Raw genomic sequence first — 23,159 nt, 5'->3', positions numbered from 1 at the left:
TTAGTCTGACCGAATTTCAAATATGCTACGGAATTTGAAAAATGAAGATCTTATCTGTTTTCAAAATATACACTGGGGGATTGTCAAGGAGTTTTGAATATTCAATTTTACAGTAGTCTCTCTGACTCCACATACCGTATTCCTTATAATGAGGGTCACTACTCATTATTTTCAGATCAACAATTTCTGATCATCTCCGAAAAGTGCAGAGAATTAAAGAACCATAAAAACAAGTGAGAATAAGAGTACAAGTTCATTTATATTTCAGTTGATTAATTAGTTCTCATAAATTTCAGAGTACGGTCAAGAAGATGTTCACGAAACAGAAAGATCAAGTACAAACTAATTAAAAGTGAAAATACAAAAACAAAATGAAATTAATCGATGACTTTTTCCAGAATCATTTTCAGAAATCATTTCTTGTTAAGAATCGGATGACCTCCCGAATGACGTTCGCGACGGCTTCTTTTGTGCATTCACCTCTGAAAAAAGAAACAAAAAAGATTTGGATTTAGGGGATTAAAGGGATTAGGATATTTATAGATTCATCTATTTTCGTGCAGACTCGGAATAGTAACATTTTGATCTGGATTTTTGGGAATATTTCTGTAGGCTTGTCTGCCAAATGACCAAACTCACTCAAACGGAGGAACATTGATATACAGTGTATTGACTGGACCTTCACGTATCGATAGATAGTAGAGATATCCGCCAACAAATCTGAAATCTCAATAAATAAATAAAGGGAATTACACATACAACTGCACAGAGAGACACTCACCTTCCAGGATCATCTGATTTCTCAACTTTCAATCCTCCATATCTTTCTCCATCAAGACCACATTTCTCAGTCACTTCTTCCACCAAATAATCGAAATCAACGAATGGTTTCAACTTCTTTTGCTCCTCCTCTTCATCTTCATCTTCAATTTTATTCCCTTCTGGAACATATCCATTTATATCCTCTCTACAGTAGCCGTGTGAAAATGCTTTTTGTTGGAAGTAGATGGTATTTCTGACAGAGTGAGTTGCGAGATGCAGTACATCCTGAAAATGGAAATCGAATTGATATGGTTTCTTGTCTATTCCAGTGTACAATTTTTCATTTTCAAATTACTCACATCTGGACAGTTTTTTCTCAGCTCCGGGAGCTTTTCTGTAACAGCTTCATAGGCAACCGGAATCTTGTGAGGGAAGATTTTCACGTCTGGAAAATAAGAATTGTTGTACTGTATCATAATGTTCAGGATGATAAACTGCGTCTAAAAATGCTTTTTGAGTATCAAGACATTCTTCAATTGGAATAATCAAAACTAACTTTCGATTGGTATTTTCATCAGTTCATCCACCACAACTGCCGATGGATTCTCGTCGAAATCTTCAAATGGAGTGTCAAATCCTGAAGTTTCAATTTAATTTATATTTAGGTATACAGCATAAAACATCACCGTACCTGTGACAACGACATCTCGAGTGTACTGAAAAAATTAAAAAAAAGTTTATCTCTAACTGAATTGAATATCTGATTCTAAAAGATTCCCGTGTTTTGAAGGAAATCCTTGAAGAGGAACTCATTATTATTACTCAGGGAATTTTGGGCAATTCGCCCACCGTTTTGGGCGATTTGCCCACCAATTGGGCAGGCTTGCCGCCACGATGGCGGCAAGGCCGCCCAAATCGAGGGCGAATTGCCCATTTTATGTTGTTTCTAGCGTGCGCTTCGCTTGCTCCCCTCGTCGCAATATATTCATTTAGTGAAAACAGAAGAAAAATTATGGATTTAATCAGCATTTATTAATTTGTTCAAAATTACAAAATCAAAATCAAAAATATGAATGTGAGAAGAGTTGGTGAACGAAGAAAGGGTTAGAAGGAAACAAGTTATATATGAGTATTGGAGAGAACGGTTGGCAGGAGGTGTTTCGACGTTTCATAATAACGAGAAGTCTTCGGCGAGGGACCTGAAATGATATTTATAATAGTAGAATTCGTTAGTAGCAGCAGTGATCCTCGTCTTCGAAAAGATTTCGCTTTTCATCATAACACTTGCATTAAGAGACGGTTTAGCGAAGGGAGACGTCGAATCATGAGCTGTCGTGTCCACTATAAGATAACTTACTTGAATGAGTCAACTCCATGTGGCATCAGAAAGTCGAAGTGCTGGCAGTCAGATCAATAGCTGGCGGTTAGAAGTTCCGTAGATAGACGGTTTTTGTTTCCATCGAACAAGTGTTCTGAAGTCCCAAATTATTTTTTTCTGAATTAATAAGTTTTTTTCACTTACGAAGATATACCTTTACTTACGAATAGCATCTTTTCTGGGATTTTAAAAACATGCATTTGATAGAATAGTGTGTTTAAACGAATAAATTAAAATAATAAATGACGCAGCAAAAAATTTGATGATTTTTAGAGTGCAGTAGAGCGCATGTTTATAAAGAGAGCGAATTGCCCTACAAATGGGCAACTTGCCCTACTCCATCCTCACGCATACTCCCACTTCTTCCACCCCACCCTTGCCCAACTCTTGCCCAACCCTCGCCCAGTGGGCAACCTGCCCAAAGTGAGGGCAATTCGCCGAAAATAGAGGCAAAATGCCGGCAAGGCGCCAAACCCTCGCTTAAAATTCCCTGAGTAGAAATTGGAAAAATATGTCAATCAGACACCTGTTATCTCTCTAAAGTACAAGATAACATATGACTCATAAATTTTAAAAAACATGAAAAAGAAAACCTGAACTTACGTTTGTATCAACCCGCATTCGATTACACATTGTCAACATGTCGGCGACGTCTCCAATGCATTCTGGCTGAAATTAAAGAAATTATTTCTTGGTTGAGAAAGAGAAAGGTTTGATGTGCTATCAAAACTTATAGATTTGGTGTGGTTTACAGGTTGGTCAATGTGATAATCGGAAGATAATATTTCAGAAATGAGGGAGCTAAGTTGAAAATTGAAAATATACTACAGACATAGATATGGGCATCTGGACAGACAGAAGGACATCGAGATTCCAGGATTCAAAGCTACAAAAGTAGCCGGCATGGAAAATTGAGTCTCTTCATCAGTTATTTAGAAATATGATTATTCGTTAACTCTTTCTGTAATTGCAGATTCAAATATGAACATTTCAGATTAGATATTTTTTGAACTTCAGCTGATAATGATGGTTTCCAGATTGTTAGCAAAGCTTTGATACAAATTGAAAAAATCACTTACTCCCATCATCTTGATTTCTTCCAAGAGTTCTCGTTAGCAGTTTTCGTTTTGAATGTTCAGAAATATAATATATCGGAAGTTTTCTTTTAATTCTTAACAAGTCCAATCGTGTGAACTTGAACACGACACACACACAGATATGAAATCTCGAAGATTGACACGAGCGTTTAAATAAGAAACAACAAGAGGTCAGAGAGATTCTCGTTTTATCTCTGATCTCTTTCTCTTATCACAAGATTTGATTTTGATGAGTGTAATGTTCAGAAACAAATAACATGTATGACCGAAGAAAATGTGGGAGGTTTCAGAACTTATTTGTTTGTTTTGTGGTTTATGAGAAAAAAAAGAAGAAGAAGAGTGTGAATATTGTTCGTGGAGGCGAGAAATTGAGCTTTGATTGGCAGAAGGTTGTTGACTTATCATGGATCATACAGCAACGTTTTTGAACTTTGAAACTTTATAATTACATCCGGATACTCGAAAATATCGAAATATATCCAAACATTCAGTCTGAAAATACTTTCGTTGAAAATTGCTTGTGATTGGAAATGAAGATTTTATAATTTTGGAACAATTTTTCTCTTAAAACTACAGTAGGGATTGGATGAATCGTATAGCAAGTGATAACTATCTGTACAATATACAAATATACAATTAAGGATAGCTTTCATTTTATTTTTATTTTCCGACAGGCCCATAATCCAGGGGTACATCCAAAAAGGGTACATCGTGATCATAGGGTACCTTGAATCAGAGGGCACACTGGATCATAGGGTACATCTAGGAGGTGTTATCATAGGGCACATCTTACATGCATTCAAAGGGTACATCGGTGTAATTATCAAAGGGTACATCAATTATGTTCATAGGGTCATAGGGTACACTCACTGTACATTCAGAAAACATTGTCTTTCAAGGATCCCTTTTTTCTAGAATACTGTACTCAATATATTGCGTATTCTTCTACCTTCTCACCAACTATCCTTTTCTAGATATTTCTTTCTGATGCACTCCCTTCGCACTACGCGTATCTGATGAAAAATGGAGGGAGGCTCCCGGGGGAGGGTTCTCCCTCATTTTCTTTTTGTGTTTGGGAGGAAAGAGTTGTGTGCTAATTAATAACTTTATCTACAACAACACCTTCTGATGCAGCTTACTGGCAGAAGCGCATGAGTAAGAATATTGAGAAGAGAGAGGAGGAAGAGAAACAGATTGAAAGAAAGAATAAGATACAAAGAAAAGAATAACTGGGAGAAAAAACAGAAAGAAATATCTAGAAGAGGATAGTTGGTGAGAAGGTAGAAGAATACGCAATATATTGAGTACAGTATTCCAGAAAAAAGGGATCCTTAATTTGAAAGACAATGTTTTATGAATGTACAGTGAGTGTACCCTATGAACATAATTGATGTACCCTTTGATAATTACACCGATGTACCCTTTGAATGCATGTAAGATGTGCCCTATGATAACATCTCCTAGATGTACCCTATGATCCAGTGTGCCCTCTGATTCAAGGTACCCTATGATCAAATTTTTCATCGATGTACCCTTTTTCGATGTACCCTTGGATTATGGGCCTTTCCAACAACATGAATAAACACTGAGTACTGAAGAAAAAAGGAAAGTCGATGTGGCAGAGAGTTGAATGGATCTATCAATGCTCGGGATCGAAAATGGGAAGATGTTACAGAAAAGAGTGGATTTTCCTCCCGACTTCAGCGAAACAAAGGAAATGATAAAACTCATTTTTACCATTTTCTGACTGTGACTAATAAATGAAATGAATGAAAGATAAACTTTATTGTCAAAGTGTTTTATTTCATCTAACTGATAATTCTATTTTAAAAACTTCTCGTAGCAATAATGATCAATTCTCGAATTACACTGGCAACAGCTTCCTTGGTGCATTCACCTCTGAAACAGTAAGTATTTAAGAAGCCACAAGTAATAAAGTTTTCAGAAATACTCACTGAAATGCCGGAATTTTGACCAACAATCTACTCGATGGATTTGCGTCAAGGGACAGAAAATAAGTGTAGCCTTCGATGAATCTGAATAATGGACAGGAAAGTAGTGTATATTATTTCACTTGGAAGTTTACCTTCCGGGATCCTCTGACTTCTCGACCGTCAATCCCCCATATTTCTGTCCATTCAATCCACATTTTTCAGTCAATTCTTTCACCAAGTCATCCACATTTACTTTTGTTACTAACTCTTGCTCTTTTGATTCACTTTTTACTCTATTCCCTTCCGGAATAAATTCATTTTTATCAGGTTTTGTATATCCACTCATGAATGCTTTTTGCTCAATGAAGATAGTGGTTTTGTTCTGTTCGGAATAAGAAGCAAGATGAAGGACAAACTGAAAATGAAATATATATTCATCTTTATCAGAAATCTCAATATTCTCACCTCTTGATGTTCAGTAAACAACTCTGGAATCTTCTTCATCACTTCTTCATACGATGCATCAAGCTTTATCAGAAGCAAGATTCTATCTGTTAATCATTTAGACGTTTCAGGTTGAAATAATTGAAGGCTGTTTTCAGAAAACGAAATGAAAACTCACTTTTTAATCTCATTTATTTATTCAATTCAAGGGAAAACTCACTTTCCACATCTACCTTCTGTAATTCATCAATGATAACGGAGGAAACATCATCCTGTGTTCCCTCGAATGATCCCTTGAAACCAGTCACAACTACCTCTTTCGTCCACTTTAATAAAATCAGAAGTTATTCAAATTCACATGTTTTCAAAACATTACATCAAGCATTATATTTCCACTTATATCTTCAGGAACTCGATCACATAAAGTCAGCATATCTGATACTTCTCCAAGAGTATTTGGCTGGAATTTCCCGAGTTTGAATCAATTTTCAGATTGAATTTAGATTTTTGTTGAGTTGGAATAAAATAAATATAGACAAGGAAATAAAAGTTTCTAAGAGTTTTCCTGTCTTTTTGATATTCTGGAATTATTGAAAATCAACTTACACCCATCATTTTTCAATCTTCATAAAGTATCAGCAAACAGAAAATGTTTTTGACCAGAAGGATTGAAAAGAGAAAAAATCGGATGAAATCAGAGAAAAGAAGAAGACAAAGGGTCAATCAGTGTAATCTAAAGTGATTTTTGCTTCCGTATTGTAACGGTTTTCATGAAACCGTTAGCGTTATCTCCTTCTTTATCAAATGTGTGCACTTCACTTCACTACACTTCCCTTCAATACGAACGATTCACACGATCAGACCTGCAAACTTTCACCGCCTCACCGCCTCGCGTCTCCTCGTCAGTACTCTCTCGCTCGCCGCCAACTTCCTCTAACCCGCCAAACCGTTCACCATGGCGCCAAACTCTTCTTCTCTAAACTCTCTCACTCTCTCGCCTCTCCCTATATAAGGAGCGGAAACGCTCATTCTAGGCAGTCTTTTGTAGTTTTATACTTTAACCTTTCCCTTTGCTTTGCACCCGCTTCCTAGTCCCAACCTCTGAATGTAATACACTAACGCGTTCTTACAATAAATGAGTATACAAATACATCCCCGCCTTTTATATGCGAACCTTTACTGGTAGCAGCGAGTATAGTTTTAGAGTAGGAATTTGCGCGCTTTTCGCCCGTATTTTTCCTCCTTTAACTAAAAAATCCCCGTTCGCATATAAACGTTTTTGTTCTCATTTCATTGTTTTTCGTTAGTTCCCTCCCGCCCCTTTTCTTAAAAGTGCACTTTAGGATGAGCAAGGCGCTTAGGTTTTCAGTAGGTTTAGGTTTTGGGTCAGGGTAAGGTTAGGCAAAGGCGTTGTCATTGGTTGTAGGATTAATTAGAATTTGTTGTGTACTCTTTCTTTTCGTACCTCTTCTTTTGGCAGCGGGATCGGGCTGTGTGTCGGATCCACTGTCATGATGCAAAAATTATCGATTTTTGTTTCGATTTGTACTTGGCTCGGCTTCGTGCCTGTGGCCAGTGACACCGTAAACGGTTTACAGAAGTATCAACTCAAGCTTGGAGAAGAGTGACGTTCAGAAGGGTATCGTGCAGATGATGGTCACTTTGGCGATGTTTCGTGTGTCGGATACGACGGAAAATGCTGTTTTGGAAGTTAAGGGAGCTAGAGGATTCTGCACAGCGGGGCCCGCCGGTTTTACTGGCTCGCCTCCGCGGATTTCCTCTAGCAACCTTCCTTTGCAGTCAGGTATAAGTTATGTAGCCCTCGCAATCTCTTCGGAGAACCAATTCTTATGTCGTGGTGAAAACCAGAAGCAATTTTGGGCTTTTGAAGCATCAGCAGTTCCCAGTGTAACAGAGTTTCAGAAAATCGTTCAGTTAAGAAGCACTTGCAACATCGGTGATAAGCGTAGAAGTTCGGTGATATTCGCAGAAAGAAGAAATGAAGTTGACAACAATACAACATGTACAGAAGACAAGTCAGCGACAAGAAAAGCAAGCGATTCTTCAGAAGTTAAGGCAGTAGAAGTGAGAAGTCAAGGACCGATTCGCGTGTACACATTGTGTGTGAATGATCATAAGTTGATCAGAGGAACATCAATCGTGATTAGCAATCGAGAAGCAATTCACATCAGCAGATACTCGTGCGAGAATAATCATAAGTTGATTAGAGGAACGGCGGTAATGTCTGGTGGTCCAGAAAAGGCAGAACGATGCGTAGTATTGTGTGTGAACAATCATATGTTGATTGGAGGAACATCAATTGCGTTTTGTAGTCGGGAAGCTACTCCCACAGTGACAGATACGAGCGAGAACGATCATATGTTGATCGGAGGAACGTCGATCTGTTTCAGTGTTTCAGAAAAGACTCTCATGTTCAAAGCTTTGATGAGAAACGATTTGAAAATGGTCGGAAGAAGTCAATTCGTGAAAAGCAGTCTGGAAACAATATCTCAGCTAGCAGCAGTCATTCGGTTGATGGTAGAAGATGAAACATCAGCAAGCACAGATGCAGAAGCGAAGAAGAACAATGTCTCAGCAGAACAGAAGCGCACATACGCGTCCACAGACACCGTGGAATCAACAAAGGATACTCGGGTATTATCGCACACTTTCAGCAGTGTTACAGGAGTTGTCCGCAAACAAAAGTTAGCATTGATAGCAATGTCAGTGAATGGTAACGATGTGAAATCGTCTGAACCGCTAACAACGTCCTCAAAGAAGAAGGAAGAACATCCAAAGTTCGCAAAATTGGAATTGGTCAACAAACAGAGCCAGAAGACATCAAAAACTTCCAGAAGTCAGCATACAACCGCAAGAAGTCAAGTGATCAAGACAAACGGAAAGAAAACAGGTAAAAAGTTTACAGGCAGACCAGTAACGAGACAACAACAAGTCAACTCGGCAAAATGTAGAGCAGAACCCACATATCAGAAAGCAGTTAAGGACAACGACACAGAGATGAGAATTTCAACGTCACGTCAGCTTTGTGCTACAAGAAGACATAGTCAGGTAACACCCGCTTTCGGATTCTGCACAGTGGGGCCCGCCAGTGTTACTGGTTCGTCTCCGCAGAAGAACGTCAGTGTGGTGATTAGTAATACACCTGACGAACCTGCATTTTTCTTAACGGCTTCAGCCATCAAGCTTCAGAAATATCCCAGAATCTTTATGGTTTCGTTTGCTAATGGTCCCCAGTTGCAGTCATTTGCAGGAAAGATCGACGAAGATTTCAACGTTTTCGAGAGAACATTCAGAGATCGCATTGCATTGTCAACAATGAAGCCTGAGATGCATCTCACGTGTTTGCTCAATTATTTGATTGAAGATGCTCGAGACAAAGCAGAAGAAGTCATTAAGAAAAACGAAGATACTTCATTTCAAGATGTCATTGACGCGCTTCGACACAGGTTCAGTAGTTCGCATAAAGTTTCAGCAGCTAAAAGTCAATTTCGGTCAACAAAAAGAGTAGCTGGAGAAGCAGTTGAAGTGTTCTACAGAAGAATTGTATGTCTCGCAAGACTTGCTTACGGTGACAGTAACGATGAGTTCGCAAAACACTTGATTGTGGAAACATTCACCAGAGGTTTAAGTTTCGATATCAAGTTACAGATCATGAAAGAAGACCTCAAAGAGCCAGAAGACATTTTGTTGCGTGCTATGAAGATAGAAGCAGATCTCAACGCTGAAAGTGACGTGCCGGTCAACATCACCAGTCAGACAAATGATAGCTTACCACAGGTAACTGCAGTTCATTCAAAGAGAGTTTCAGAGCGATCACTCAAGAACGGAAGAGTCAAAGGAACTTGTCACAACTGTAAGAGTAAAGGTCACTATGCCTCTGATTGTTGGCGAGAAGTTCAAGTCAACCGGAAACAGAAGAGCCAGTCCAATCATAAGACAACTCCCGCGTTAACTGTGCCAGTATCTGAAGTTTCAAACGATAACGAGATGATTGAGAAGCTTAAACAGCAGATCAAACTGAAAGAAGAACAACTTCAGTTCAAAGATGCGCAGATCTCAAAGCTCAAAAAGAAGCAAGAAGGAAGGACACAGAAACGAGTCAAGTTCAACGACGCAGATCATTCCGTCAGCATCATACATGAGTCAGGTATCACTGGTCAGAATATTTCAGAAATTGGACAGGCACCTTCTACGAGTTACATGTGTCCATACATAGCTAGTGTACCTATTAGAGCAAACGGTTATGCAACAACAGCTCTCATTGATACTGGTGCTCAAATAACAGTCAGCAGTAAGCAAAGTTTTGGGTATAACACAACTTGACCAGCCACTCAGTACTCATGCTGCAGGTTTTGGACTTAATTCAGTTGAAATCTCTGGAACATATATGGTCACTTATACCATCGGGTCTTACAAAATCCGTCATAAGACACATTTTACAGTGAGTAGATGTACGCCAGATCCATTTGGTGGAGCAGAAATCATCATCGGAACCGATTTTCTCTCAAGACTTCCACCCGTTCAGTTTGATTTCAGAAACGCTAGGTTACAGATTGGTGAAGACGTCATACTTTTGGGAAGTATGAAATCTCCTCAGATATTGTTTTCAAAACTCTGTAACACAGTCAGCCTAGCTGGAGCAATCAGCTCATTTCAACAATTCTCAGATCCAGTTCAGGAAGACCGAGACAACAAGTCAGTTCAATTTAAGAACAGATCAAGCAAGCAGTCAAGGAATAGGAACTCACGTCCAAGATCCGTTGGCCACCAAACGCAAGTCCCAAGAACTACAGAAATCAGCTCTCACGTCAGACTTCAAGAGGTTTCTGATGAAAGTCGATGCTCTAGACCAAATCAATAGACTAAATCTCACCAGTTTTATCCAGTTTCCGTAATAACCAGTTTTATTTTTGTGTCCCAGACAGTTTTAATAACGTTTTAGAATACTAACAAAAGTCCTCTCACACCTTAGGTTTATGTTCCTGCTCGTTGAATAGATGAGTCATCAGCAATAACTCCAAGTGAAGAAATACATCAACAACTAGTTTGGATTACAACTCCATGTAAAAACTCAAGTTCAAGAAAACCCACACAACTACAAGTGTTAGTTAGTTCACGAATAGAATTATGGTACTCAAAGCCATCACTTCCCTGTGGAATTCAAGCCTGTCGGTTCGGAATACAATTCCAGAAGTTTACAACTCGTTGATTCTCTTGGAGAGGATCTCAACCGGAGTTGCTGCAACGTCAAAGTCATGTTCTCAATCTGTCGCAAAGAACAATCAGCAACAACATCAAATGGAGAAGTGTAGCAACATCTCAGGCAACTCGAAAAAAATATTATGAGAAGTTTTAGTAATATTATCGTAGTAAGTTGAGGAGATAACAAGTCATTATAATATTACGATAATTTCTTATAATATTCTCAATTTCTCATAATATTACTGAAATTTCTCATGATATTCTTGGAATTTATAATAATACTGCTAAAAATTCTCATAAAATTTCCAAAAATTGTTATAATATCTGTGATTTTTGTCACTTGTAAATGAAAATTATTATGAGCCTATACTGGAGGAAGCAAAAGAAGCAAAAAACTACTTTTTTTGCTAGTAGTAAAAAATAGTTTTTGCTTTTTTGCTAACTCCAGAATAGGTCCATTAGGTCAGAAAACTAGAAATGATAGTGGAAAAACACAACTTAACAATGAGAACTGCTTGTGTCCACTGTCTCTACATTCCCATTCTCTGTTGATTTGTCCCAATTGAAGCTTTTTAGTTGTAGCAAACCGTATTCTCAGGCAACTCAATATCAATCTACATAGACACAGTAACAGTTAGATTATAATGGGGTTATTCACCTCCGGAAAAAAACGTTTTTCAGAAGGTGAATAACCCCATAAGCTATAGCTTGTATTGTGGCCTGCTAAGATTAGCGCCGGGTCTAATTAAATTGATGAACCGTCTTGTAAAATTAATGCGCTGGCTCATTAGATTGGTGTGAGATGTTGTAGGTAAAAAAAAGTAAATTTATTGAAAAATTTAAAAAAAAACAAGATTTCTGACAATCGAAATGTAAAAAAATATAAGAGAAAATAAGAATTAGAAATTAGTCGCAACCATTTCAAAAAAGAAATAAACAAATGAATCAAATTTTAAAATAAACAGAGAATTAAAACTTGAAAAAAAAAATTAAAACAAAAATTCGAAAAAAAAATTGCGCGTTTTGTACTTGCTTACTTTCGAATAGTGACGCGAACGAAGTTTGCGCGAGCAAAATCCACTAGTCTCATGAGATTGTGATTAGCTTGATGCGGTTGTAGGGTTAGAACGATATTGAGATGCCTGAGTTGCTAAATAATGATTTAAATGTGATAATACGAATGCTTCTCAAAATATTTTTGCATTTTATCATAATATTACTATTTTCTCAAAATATTTCCAACTTTTCTCATAATATTACTGTATCTTCTCAACGAACAACACGCAATGGCCTTGTTGACGCTTTTTTGGCGATCACCGAATACGCCTTCATTTGAAAAGTATTAATATTATAATATCGCAGTAATATTCATAAAAAATCTCAGAATACTGAAAATATCTTATAATATTTCCAACGTCTCAGAATACTACTAAAACTTCTCATAATATTTTTTTCGAGTTGCCTGAGATCCAGGCAAACGTAGCTAATTCACGAAGGACATCAGTACTCAACAACTTTAGCCCAAGTCATGTGTATTTGCAATCCAAAACAGTTCGGAGTACACATTTAACTTGCCGAGGTCGGCAATCTCATCGATAAGGTTGGAGGGGTAACGAACCCTTCGGTTTCGTTATTTTCCGTTTATTAAATGTGTCCTCCTCACCACTTCTCGAATAACATTGCTGATTCCAGAACAACCAATCGGCCAAGCCAATCGCCCAACGACTGATTTTCAACGCCAAGTAGCTGATCCTCACCTCGGATTCCAATCTCGACAAGCACATCCACACCTTTTTGATTCAACGGAAGGAAGACGACAAGGATAAAGGAGTAATCATCCCGCCGTCACACATCCTGGACAAAACTGTCAACTTCTTGAAAGGATACGATCATTAAGTCAAGGACTCTACTAACTTCGGAACAAGCACAGAAAGCCGACACTGGATTCGAGAGACCCCATAGTCGACCATTATCTTGAGCATGTTTTACCCATTCCCAACTAATAATTTTCGTAAGATTTTCAATGTTAGGCCAAGCCCACTCTCACCCGTTTTATACACCTGTACCCATTTCACTTGTCACCCACCAGACCTAACCTAAGGAACATTTTCGTAAGCAGACCCACAAGATTGTTAGACCCCTAAGGACCCAAGCAACTCATACCCCAAGCATTCATGTTAACTCACATACTCAATTACCTCACCCAACTACCCGTGAGAGAGAAGAGAGAAGAGAAGATCAAGAACAAAAGGAAGAAGAAGGATGGATATGGATGGAGATCAGGATGGAAGGATAGGAGACCAACCGGAAAGGATTCAGTCGGAAAGGAGTCACGGAACCCAAGTCATGCATCTACAAGATCAGGATCACGTCAAGATGAGCACACATTTGACTAGTCGAGGACGACTATTTTCTAGATGTAGGGGGGAGATGTAACGGTTTTCATGAAACCGTTAGCGTTATCTCCTTCTTTATCAAATGTGTGCACTTCACTTCACTACACTTCCCTTCAATACGAACGATTCACACGATCAGACCTGCAAACTTTCACCGCCTCACCGCCTCGCGTCTCCTCGTCAGTACTCTCTCGCTCGCCGCCAACTTCCTCTAACCCGCCAAACCGTTCACCATGGCGCCAAACTCTTCTTCTCTAAACTCTCTCACTCTCTCGCCTCTCCCTATATAAGGAGCGGAAACGCTCATTCTAGGCAGTCTTTTGTAGTTTTATACTTTAACCTTTCCCTTTGCTTTGCACCCGCTTCCTAGTCCCAACCTCTGAATGTAATACACTAACGCGTTCTTACAATAAATGAGTATACAAATACATCCCCGCCTTTTATATGCGAACCTTTACTGTATCTTTTTTGTTTAACGTAAAATAAAAAGAAGGTTGTGTACCTGATCATACGATAGTCTGGACCCATTGTTGAAATCAAAAAAAGTTTCGCGACTGTAATTTATTTTTTCTTGAACAGAAAGAGATAATTTGTACGTTCTCCTTTTTTTTCTTTTTCCCACCTCATGCTTTCGTGTCGAAATGCACAAATAAGTAGTTTCAAAGTTTTTTGAGAAAGAAATTCATATTTCGAATAAATTTATTCATAAAATATACAGAATTTATCACATCAAACGCTTACACATCTTAAAGAAATACAAGTATATATAGAGGACAAGACGGGAACTGGAAAAAACATCGAAATATATGGGAAATGGAGAGGAAAAGAGTTAGAATTTCCGCACTTTTCAGTATATAACCATTTCAGTTAAATTCTTTTCATCAAGTCGTTGACTGCTCGATCGACCTGTGCTCTTGTTTCTTCATATTTCCACAATGAACATAAAACTAAGTTGCTACTATCAATTCGTTCTTTATTCGTTATTTGAGATGACATTCGATCGATAGCTTGTTCTTTTGTTAAATTGTCTCTCTCGACAACACGACGAACAGCTTCTTCAGCTGGAACAAATACAGTCCATGTTTCTGCGAGAGATTTGTGCCAACCAGCTTCAATTAGAGCAGCTGCTTCGATTACTGTAATAAATTTAACGTTTGAAATTATAAAATGATCAGAAACCGTGACATTCTTTTTCTTTATCTTACCTACAACTTTAGCAGTTGATTTCTCTACAATCTCCGCTGCTTTCGATTTGACTTCCGGCCATACCAATTCACTCAATTCTCGTAGCTTGGACTTATCCGAGAAAACAATCGATCCCAATTTCTTCCGATCAACGATTCCATCGATAAGAATATCCGAACCAAAATGTTCTCCGATTTTTCGATTCAACGAACTTCCTTTTTCATAGCATGTATGGGCAAGTTTATCACAATCAATCACATCGAAGCCGTGTTTTTCCTAGAACATGATTTCTGTGAATAAAAACTTGACTGGTAACCAAAAAGTCTTACTTTGAGATATTTTCCAATATGACTTTTACCCGATGCAATCCCACCAGCTAATCCAATGATGTACGGACGGTCTGTTTCTCTCGGAACTTTTCGAACTGGTCTAAGCAATACTCCCAAATCCTCTCTTCTTTTTGAGCTCGAACTTATTTTTGTCTCATTTAGAATTTCATCACTTCCTTCGATTAACTTAACAATAATAATATCTAGTTGTGTCATTCCTTGTTCATTCCGTTTTTTATTCACTGCATCTGCTCCTTTTATTGTTTCTCTTGAGACAACTATTGCTTCTAAATCTTTGATTCTAGTTGATGGTCCAAATGGGTCTGTTATCGGTTCCGCGAGACATTTGGCTCCATCAGAAATATCCTCAACAAACTCGACGACCTTCTTGATGCGGAATTCCACTGGTTCGATCATTTCAAAAAGAGATTTTTCTAAAAAAAAGACTCTGACAAGTTCACACTTTCGGGAATTAGTAGTTTGTTTAGAACCTACTCAAAATCATTTCTTTATCGGTGACGCCAATCACAATATCGTCAGAAGCCAACTCAGCAGCTTTGTTCAACAAAACTTTGTGGCCATTATGAAGTCGGTCAAAGGTTCCACCCAAAACCACTTTCTTGTATTTTTTCTCTATTTTCTCTATTTTCTCCGGCTTTTCTTCTCCAATTGCTGTGTAATTTTCGATTTTTCCGGGAATGTCCGATACTAGCAGACGAACATCGAGTTTTGGACAAGAATTTGCAGAGTTTAAGTAGATTTTTGAAACTAACTCGTCGGTACGTGGCTGATCTGGATTTAGCCTGCAGGAGATGCAAAAATTGAAGTTTATTTCCCGGAAAAATCATTTTTACCTGATGTAAAGTCTTGAGCTCAAACTTGTAGCCGCTGATGTCAATAGTTGCTTTAATTTTTGGACATTTTTACTATTTAATACGAGCAGTCCATATTTTGAGTGCATTTTTGACGAGAAAACTCAGCTTTGAGCTGAAATTTATTGAAAAATGACAATTTTTTGACCGAAAAATTTTTTTTTCATGAGAGTGCGATGGAGCGCACTTGCATTCATACTCTTTTTTTGATTTTTTTAAAAACAAAAGTAGAGTTTTTGTTCTGAAGTCAGATTTTTCGTTCTTTTTTATTCTTTTAATGCCAAAGCACTAATTTTAATGTCACAAAATCTAGACTTATAACAAAAGAACTTCTAAATATCTGAGAATCTATAGGCCTAATTTAAAATTCCAATATTCATTAAATCTGAAAATCTCAGTTGCTTGAACCGTTTCAGTTTTCTCCGAACAAATATACCGCGATCTGAATATTCACCTTAAGCATCATAGAATTATTTTGAAATCATGTAATAGTAATGCTAAAGAGGTTTCCCTCCTTATTTATCTTGTCGCTTCTTTTTCTTTTATTTCTTACAATTTAATTTGAAATTAGTTGTCTTTAAAAAAGTTTTTCTCATTTTCAACCCCTGTAAAAAAAGTCAAAACCCACACAGTTTCTTCCGACTTCTGTCTTCCTCTAAAAACTCTAGTATTCGGCTCCGCCCATTCTCCTCTTTTTGTTTATTCTAGTTTATTTGATGAAAGAAAGAAAGAAGGTGTCCCTGTTGCAAGAGTTCTTAATCAAAGTTGATTTTTTTATTGAAAACATCAGATTATACGCAAAATTAGGTTCTCTTCACCATTTTATATCATCTAGGAGACACTAAGTCTTTTTTTTTTCGGAATCACGAATAATTCTCGATGAATAGTCTTTCAAAACGTGGATAATCTTCAAGAGAACTATGTAGTTAGTCTTCTATTTCCTTCTTCTTTCACAACAAAACGTTCGTCTTGAAAAATTGAAAGCGAGTGCGTGAATAAAGAAAAAGAGACATTTGGCATCAACCGAGCATGGAGGAAGAGACACCGAGAGGACGGCTGAACATATGCATTTGGAATTTTGTGAGAAAGAACTATGACATCTTATTCTATTTTTGAGACTTCAGAAAGTGAATGAAATTCTTTAGGTTCAATAATTTCGTATCCTCTCCAAGCATTCTTGCGTTCACATCCTGTGGATCCTGTGGCTTCGATCTTCAGTCCGAATATTGTCCAACTAATATTTTGATGTTTCTATTCAGCTCGGCGTTTTTCCTTCATGAAATCGTTCAGAATTTGTGTAGTCATCAAACAAATAGGATACAAATATTCACATTTTATTTTCAACCGACGAGTATACAAGTAGTGAATTTTGGCGGAGAGAATGAATTAGACTTCTTGGAACATGACCATGGATGTAGTGTAAACATTTTATCCTTCATCTTCCGAAACGGACCGATTCTTTCCACCCTTCTCCTTCTTTCCTTTCGACTTCGACTGAAATTTTGGGATAAAAAGTTGTTTCAGGGAATCTAGATTCATAATTTTTGAACCTGCGCAGATCTTAGTCGCCAGAGCCTAGCTAAAACATCTTACCTTCTTTTTCTTCTTCTTCGCACCTTCCGCAGACTTCATCGGTTCAACGGATCCTGCAGCGGCTCCTGGATCATTCTTTCCAAATTCCATTTCTGGTTTGAGTCCAACTTCTGGTGGTGCAATCATTGGAACTTGTTGATAAGAAGGTCCCTTATAATCAGTCATACAATCCCAGTCTGGCGGCTCCTGAGGATTCGCCTTTGATTTTTCGAAAAGTTTCGTAATTCCATCAGCAATTCTATCGTAATCGACAAATTCTGCCACGTCCTTTGGCTCTCGAACAATCGATAAAAGTTCAAAAAATGCCGATGATGTCTCTGAAGTTGTCTTCCAACAAGCAGCAACCATTTGAGCAGTGAGTCGTTTTTTCAAATGAAGAACGTCTTGCTCACTTTCTTTATTGAGAAGAGCCCACGGGAGTGCCCCGAGGAAAAACTCCAAAACCATGTACCACCACGATTCCATGTCATCTTTGTATCCAAGGTTTTTCTAAAAAACAGATGAAATCAAGGCTTCCTCACACATTTATTGTTCTAAAACTTGTTTTGTCTTCTCTAGAACTTACTCCTTGGTGGGCATGAACACTGGCGTATTTGACCACACCACGGTAGAGAATCGCATTTTTTCGCATCTGCTCTTCAGCTTCATTGTTCTTATTTGCAAATCTGGAACCGTATTAATTTATCTTTTGATGTCTATGAATTATAATTATCTTTCATTTTGCTTTCTGATTCTGACTTTTCAGCTATTTCTCCCGTAATTCAAACATTTATATTATCAATTTATTCAACTTTCAGTCGAATGACATCCCAACGAGAACGTGGTGAACAAAAAATAGTTGTAGAAGAGTTATCTGGTGAGGAGGATGATGTCGACGAAGCTGACAAGTCTATCGATGAAGATGGGAAGGAGAAGTGAGTAATGAGAAAAAGTGCGGTGAAAATTTTTATAAAGACTCTAGTGCAACTAAATTTCAAATGTTTTAATTATATATGCTGCTCAAGCGAAAAGTCTGAAGTAGTACATCGTATTGATGCTACAGTGAGATTACTGTATCCATCTCAAAACGTACCTGGGTCTTTTGCACAATCCGAAATCCAACAAGAAGACATGGTGATATTGGTCTTCGGATTCTCTGCCAATACAAAAATGTGTTGGCTTGATGTCACGATGAATGAATCCATTGCGATGTAAATCTCTGATCGCCGTCAAAGTTTGTTCAGCCAAATGAAGACCAGTTGACATACTAAATTTGCGTTCTCTGACACTGTGCATCAGATCGATCAAGTTCTCGCCGTACTGAACATCAAAACTGAAATTTTGATCGAAATATATTGATAAACCTACCAATGGCATGACAACAAATAGAAAACGTTGCGGTACGGTTCCGCGCTCTTCGATCGTTGCGAAAAATGGAGACGGATATTGAATGGATGCCAGTACGACTGACATTTGACGGAGAAGCTGAAAATACAAGTTAGGATATGGATTCTTACGTTCAGCTAGGAAATAACTACTTTCCGAGGAAATAGATCCGGTGACTATCCTCACATTGGCATACTCAAAAAGTACTCACCGAACTTTTCATATTCAACGATTCACATTTGACAGCAAACAACTTTCCATCACTCTCCCTTTTTGCCTTATAAATCGATCCAAATGTTCCGGTGGCCAATGGTTTTGTCACTTCATAATTGCCGTTCTGTGCACGAATGAGCTCTTTTTGTGGTGGTGCTGCCATCCTATTATGACTCCTTCGCTCTTTTTTCTTTTTTTATAGAAAAATTCGAATAGGAGAAATAATGGGAGACGATAGAGCAAAAGTCGTGGATATGGTTCATCCACGAAACTGAAACACGTTTTATGAGGGTGCAACACGTATTTTTTGAATAATAATTAACGTATAATTTCACAATTCCCAAAAGTTTTCGTTCCAAATAAAATTTCCTGTTGAAGCAAAGTTAACAGATCAAACACTTTATAATTCGGAAAAAAAATCAGGGGCAGGTAGTTTTTGCAAATCCTCTTGAATCTAATTGATAAAAATTAGTGGTATATTTCAATAATTTGAACTGAGAATTGGACTTCATACAAGTGTAATTTCTCGGAGTACTGCAGAGATATGGTCCAGGACATTTCAGTTGATCAGTCGATGTGTAGTACGAGGTAAAACTTTTTGAGGTGCAGGTTACTGTAGAATCTTGACGAAGACGAGAAAGAATGGCTGTGATTTTGGGAGAGTTGATAGTTCTGAAAATAAGAAAGATGAGCCGTTTCTGCAAATTTCAACATAATTTTCAAAGTCATGATCATAGAATGACCAATGATTCTATTTTTCAGATCCAACAAAGCCCGTATATTGCCGGATAAAAAACTAGATAGCGATATTGTTCCCAGTGAAATTACCGTAGTTGCCAATTTCTACAAAGATCAGAATCAGGACATAATCGCAGAACTTCCACGTCTTCCTTACATTACATCTCCGAATTATGGAGATGCGGATGATTATGAGAGCTATCCCAATAAAATGAGCAGTTGGTTCGAGAATACGAAAAAGCCGGGGAAGAAACAGTGTAAGTTACATTGGTTTTCGATCTTCTAATCAACCATTTCAAAATTACATTACGTGGATTTCTGAAGTCATTATTCCAGCTGATAAACCACCCAACCCAAAAAAACGTTACTATTGTATAAAATGTGAATGGTCATTTGATACTGGACAACAACTTTTTCGTCACAAGATAATGCACCGCACTCCGGGCAGTTTTGCTTGTCAAGTTTGCTTGACATTATTCGCGCATGCGTTTAATACGCATTCTCACTGGAGAAGTATATGCCCACAGATAACGAAAAGTCGATCGGATATAGAGTTATCGGTGAGTTAGAATGCTGTCGATAATGTTCTCGTTTATGACACACTTCTTACAGCGTTCGGATATGTCAGAGATTCGTAATTTTGTACTTTGTGCAATGGGAATGGCTAATCGTGCTCAACAGTATCACGTTCTAGGCGGAATTATATTCTTTCCATCTCCGTGGTTTCTCAAAGACAAATACAATATTATCGATACACATTATCAAAGACCGTGTCATTTGTGTCATGTGACAGTTCCCGACAAGTTCTTGGAATGTCACGGAGATGTTCATCGTGGAAGATTCAGAATTGACGGACGGATTTATGGAGACTTCTTCTGCCATATTTGCGGACAAGTTTTTCAGTCAGTTTTTTTTTCAATTAAAACCTAATGCTTTACTTTCTACGACGATTGTCCTCTCCAACTTTATAAATATTTTCAGGCTAAAACAATCTTTGATTGAACATTGGCGGTTCGATTGTCCTGAATTGATGAATTATACACCAGAGGACATATTTCTTGATGATGAAGAAATGGCTGCCATCGCGTGGTTATTCCTTCAATCAACAATATCTCAAGACAAGATTATTGCAATGGCAGGAAATACAATGTTAACGTTGGAAAGATGGGCAAGGGATCATGCGAAGAAGTATGGATTTCTTCATTTATTGGACAGATATTACCATTATCCACAAGAAATTTGGCCATTGAAATTGAAAACAGGAATGGATATTCTGAATGATTCGATTCCAATTATGGGACCTAATGCATTTCTTCGACCACCTGCTGATGGTAATGGAATGGTAAGAAACATGTAGAAATTAATTGAAAATTATTTTTGAATATTAGATAATTGTGGTATATAAAGTTTAATAACAATTGTTTTATTCAGACCCTCAATAATCCCGTCCTCCCAGTCCATGCCACCAATCTACTCGCTACCGTTTGTCCTGTTTTTTATGCCACTGGTGCTGTTTTCACAGAGATAATCGGAGCAAATGAGGATCCAAAAGAGCCCAAGAAACTCCACAGAATTTTAATGAGATATACAACTACTGGATCAATTATCGATAAAGTACTGCTCTCCTAATCAACCAATCATATTTAATTTATTTTCAGTACAAAATCAGCATTCGCACTTGTCCAATTCTCCGTTCCCAAAAAATCAATGGTCTACGGCGTCCGGAATATTATAATATTGAAAAACCGTTCTTTCCGAAAAGTCCAAGTGGGGGACAATCGAAATCGAATACCACCGAAAATGCCTTGTATTCTAAGTCTTGGACATGTCATGCCCGTTTCGATACACGAATGGAACAAACAGATAGAAAAGAAAACATTTGTGATATCTGCATGAGAATGTACGTATTTTATTTGAATAAGAAAATCAAAAAATCAATTTTCAGAGTTGGTATTCGCTCGTTAAAAGAACACTGGACATTAAAGTGTGTTCCTCTACGAATAATATTTCCCGAGGCAGAAGATCGAATGTGTGTAAATAAAACAATAGCACTTCAAATTAAAAATCTCTTCAAAAAACATAAAACTCATGTCACTCACATTTGGGTGCACCGTCCTAAGAAAGATAAAGAAACAGAAAGTGAACCAGCTGAACGGATCGGTGAACGTCGAAAAATTCATGTGGAATATGTGGAAAGTGCAATGAAAAATATAAGACAATCTTTGGCAGTTCTGATAGAAGAATCTAGAAAAGAACAAGATCAAAGAAGAGAACTCGAAGCAAAATTAGCATACTCAGTGGTGCACGCTGTCATTTGTCCACATTGCGGTAGGTTTGAACAAAAGTTTGAGATCTAGCAGTTCACAAAAAAAACAGTGAAAATTATCTGTTTTATATATAAGAGTTATATGAGTTTTTTTCTTACTTATAATTAACAAACTGATTAGATATTTCGAACATTTTATCCAAAAGTTGTAGTTTTTTTCAGGCGGTCGTATCAATCAGGTTCGATTCTTCTCCCATCTTGAAAATCGTCATTTTTACGACACAGAAACTAAAAAAATCTGTCGAGAAGATGTCGAAAATTGGAAGAATGGCGGTTGCAGCGAATCGTACAAGTTATTGGTTAGTTTCATACAGTAACAATATTTTTGAAAGGATTCTGGTTGATATCGGTAAATAATAGAATTTGTGATTTTAATTCCAATTTTCAGGAGACTATAATACCCAAAGAGTTCGAGCGAACTGGTCGATCAATGTTGCCTTTGATACCCAAGGAAACATATAACAAGGTAATCATTTTAAACTTAATGGACCTATTCACAAGGAAGCAAAAAACGTAAAACACTATTTTTACTACAAGCAAAAAACAGTTGTTTGCGTTTTTGCTACATTGTGAATAGGCTCATAAAAAATCAAAGATTCGTTCGAGAAATTTCATAGCGAATCACTACTAATTAAAACGTACTTAAAAACAATTTTTGAATTTTTCAGGCTTGCGAAGCACACAAAATCTTGGCCAAACGGCCAACTCAAGGCGATATCAGTTTCAACGATCCCTCGTCAACGAATGCTTATGATCCATGGACGGAAAATCCAACTACTCGATCAGTTGTTCTGGACAAACCATTGGCATTATGTGATAAAGTTCCAAAGAGATTAGAAAAGTCAGTTGTCACACTGGAACGAAAGAAGAAAGTTGGGCTGGAAGTGTACTTTCCAGAAACAACAGTTGCCGATAATTCTAGTATTGTTAATCAGAGTCAGGAGGTAAGAATTAGGATAAGACGAGACAGCTGTAAAACACTTTGATTGAAAAATCGTCCCACCTTTTGAAAATAGTTGTCTTGTCTACGTATTTATGTGGTTTTTTACAGGGTGATGAATACAGAACAACTGGCTCTACCAAGAAAATGAAACAAATAGAAAACAAGGATTACAAGGATATTATAACCGGAGAGGAGCTACCTGCTGATCTGATTCAAATTCGAATAAGCCAAGACAAACAGTTTTTTGGAGATACTCAAGAAGACGAAGCTAGGAAAAACAGATTAAACATAAAAACAATTGGAGAATTTTACCAACAAGTTGAGCTTTGTAAGGAAGATGATGACTATTCATCATCAGAAC

General features: G+C 37.5%; 3 protein-coding genes across 3 annotated transcripts; all 3 read right to left on the bottom strand.

Annotated features, from left to right (window-relative positions):
• Positions 1–406: 406 nt before the first annotated feature.
• Positions 407–6,048, bottom strand: GCK72_001397 (uncharacterized protein; the record flags this gene model as incomplete). The annotated part of the gene is made up of 13 exons (XM_053722947.1): positions 407–482; positions 640–720; positions 782–1,047; positions 1,122–1,207; positions 1,319–1,399; positions 1,454–1,478; positions 2,744–2,809; positions 5,106–5,136; positions 5,193–5,273; positions 5,324–5,586; positions 5,637–5,722; positions 5,836–5,941; positions 5,992–6,048. 13 exons carry the CDS (start codon positions 6,046–6,048, stop codon positions 407–409), a joined length of 1,305 nt encoding a protein of 434 aa, XP_053591592.1.
• Positions 6,049–14,101: 8,053 nt separating this feature from the next.
• GCK72_001396 (uncharacterized protein) lies at positions 14,102–15,709 on the bottom strand (the record flags this gene model as incomplete). Its single annotated transcript, XM_053722946.1, has 5 exons — positions 14,102–14,370; positions 14,440–14,695; positions 14,749–15,182; positions 15,244–15,551; positions 15,603–15,709. 5 exons carry the CDS (start codon positions 15,707–15,709, stop codon positions 14,102–14,104), a joined length of 1,374 nt encoding a protein of 457 aa, XP_053591591.1.
• Positions 15,710–17,048: 1,339 nt separating this feature from the next.
• On the bottom strand, positions 17,049–18,954 carry GCK72_001395 (uncharacterized protein; the record flags this gene model as incomplete). The annotated part of the gene is made up of 6 exons (XM_053722945.1): positions 17,049–17,114; positions 17,214–17,702; positions 17,779–17,878; positions 18,286–18,512; positions 18,561–18,677; positions 18,790–18,954. The coding sequence occupies 6 exons, from the start codon at positions 18,952–18,954 to the stop codon at positions 17,049–17,051; spliced, it is 1,164 nt and encodes a 387-aa protein (XP_053591590.1).
• Between the last annotated feature and the right edge of the window lie 4,205 nt (positions 18,955–23,159).

Source organism: Caenorhabditis remanei, chromosome I (genome assembly GCF_010183535.1).
Source record: "Caenorhabditis remanei strain PX506 chromosome I, whole genome shotgun sequence".
Classification (NCBI taxonomy): domain Eukaryota; kingdom Metazoa; phylum Nematoda; class Chromadorea; order Rhabditida; family Rhabditidae; genus Caenorhabditis; species Caenorhabditis remanei.
Note: the sequence above shows the minus strand (reverse complement) of the source record. Positions and strands in the feature narration are given on the sequence as shown.